At 48.4% G+C, this 2,056-nt stretch overlaps 1 protein-coding gene across 10 annotated transcripts in view; it reads left to right on the top strand.

Annotated features, from left to right (window-relative positions):
• Positions 1-2,056, top strand: part of UBAP2 (ubiquitin associated protein 2) — a 149,467-nt gene that overhangs the window by 32,975 nt on the left and 114,436 nt on the right. For all 10 annotated transcript variants that reach the window (XM_019518081.1, XM_019518078.1, XM_019518080.1 and 7 more), the window contains exon 2: positions 1,493-1,632. In XM_019518081.1, the coding sequence (XP_019373626.1) occupies positions 1,534-1,632 (99 nt within the window). In that variant the 5' untranslated portion in view covers positions 1,493-1,533. The remainder of the gene's footprint in view (positions 1-1,492; positions 1,633-2,056) is intronic.

The raw sequence follows: 2,056 nt of genomic DNA on the forward strand, positions 1-2,056 counted from the left end.
TCTAGCTCTTCCCCTTGGTTGGGTGGTCTGTAGTAGACCCCCACTGTTAATTCTCTTTCCCCTCGACTGCCTTGTATTCTAACCCAGAGCACTTCTGTGTGCCCCTCCTATGACTCAGTGCTACCTGATGAGGATGTGTAGCCCTCCTTAATGTAGAGCACCACACCCCCACCTTTCCTCCCTGTCCTGTCCCTCCTGTACAGCCTATAGCTCTTGATATTCACCGCCCAGTCATGCGTTGGGTCCCACCACGTTTCAGTGAGCCCCACTGTGTCTGGGTTGGTGTCGGCTAGCAGGAGGGTAAATTCCTCCTGCTTGTTTCCCATACTACAAGCGTTTATGTAGAGGCATTTGAGGCCTCCTGAGGATTTTAAAGGTCCTGGTGCACCAGCAGCCTCTCTCTGATCCCAGGATCTCCTTGCTCTGGGATGTCTAAAACTGCATGTACGGTCAAGCTTCATATACAGTCTTTAGACATCTGTGGGGCTTTGGGAGAGGCTCCCTGATCTCAGGGTCCCAGCAGGGAAGTCCAATGGTTTCCAGCTGCAGAAGTCACTTGACTGCCCCTGTCCAGCACTTGCAAATGAAATCTGCGCTCCAGGCTCCTTTCTAGCAGTGGCCTAATTGGGATCTGATTCCCCAGTCACAAGAATTGCCCATCCTGATATGCGGCATGTCTGGAGGCATGGTTGTTGGGATTAGGGATCAGATCCCATCACGCCATTAAATGAAAATCTGCTGGCCCCCTTTTAGTTGCAAACGAAACAGGCTAGGCCATGAAGCTCTTTGAAAGTGAGGTCAAGTAGTTTGGTGTGATAGGGGTGGGAGACCTGGTTAAAAGGAATGACCCAGGAAAAAAGCCTTTGCAATATTGTTAGTTTATTCTGTGTCTATTGCCCTAATGTAATGTTGGGGTCAAGGGTATTAGGGGAATTGCAGATTGTAAGTAAATTGGTGAAACCTGCAGTGAGCACGCTTCCTCCATGGGTCTTGCAGAGAAAGTTGCTTCAGGTCACACAGGGTGTCAGTGGCAGGGCAAGAAATCAAACCTGGGTCTCCTGGCTTCCAGGCCTAGTGCTTTTTTTCCAGTGGACGGTCTCTGAAGAGAGAGTGAAATGGCATTGGTCAAAGCCGGGAAGGAGCTTGTTTCAGCAACTCAGGGTGTGATGTGATCACAGCTGAGTGCATTGCTTAGTGGATGAATGGGAAAGGCTGCATCTTGAACGATACACAGAAAGAATCACCAAGAATCAGGTGGAGGTTTGATGTGGAGACCTGGGGAGAGGTGGAGTTGAAAATGATGCCCAGGTAATGGGCCTGAATAACTGACAGGATGGGGGTGTTTCAGATCCCCCAGGCAATGAATTTAATTCACTCTTCATGCCTATGAAATACATACAACACACGTGAGAACTGTTGCATTCGTATCCTAGCTGAACCAATTTTCTGGGTGAACCAACTGATTTGTTGTTTTTCTCCTCTTTTCTTTCAGATTTTCTATTTTGTACATACCTTGTTTTGTATATACTGTATATGATGACTTCGGTGGGCAGTGAACGTACCCGGGGCACTCGGGACAAGACACAGATTTCAACCACACAGCCAACACAACCACAGAAACAAGTAGTACAGGTACGTGCTGCGTAGCCTCTCTGCAGGTTGAGTAAGATTACAGTTGATATTTAATCTATAGCTTGGTAAAGGCTGAGAGTGGGAGCACGAAGAGAAGCCTTGCTTTGGTGTAGAGAATGTCTGATTGCTCATGTTTTCATGCTTTTGCGGTACTGAGCAAAACTGCCTGCTGGCTGGGCCCCTGGGATCCACACTAATCTTGTTCTTCAGAAGATTGGTCTCTACCCTGGTGCCAGGATTTTGGCCTGAGATATTCTGACATCCTCACAAACTTTAGCTCTTTCAAATGTGAGACTCGTGATGCTAAAGGGTCTCTGGTTACTCTTAGCATCCCCAGTAGGTGGTAATAGCTTTTCTCAGTGACTGAGATGAGTGTCTGCAGCAGGACCCAGACAGCCTGCCGCTCATGAGCAAGTCCGCCCCC

Source organism: Gavialis gangeticus, unplaced genomic scaffold (assembly GCF_001723915.1).
Source record: "Gavialis gangeticus isolate Ggan-Ray unplaced genomic scaffold, GavGan_comp1, whole genome shotgun sequence".
Taxonomy (NCBI): domain Eukaryota; kingdom Metazoa; phylum Chordata; order Crocodylia; family Gavialidae; genus Gavialis; species Gavialis gangeticus.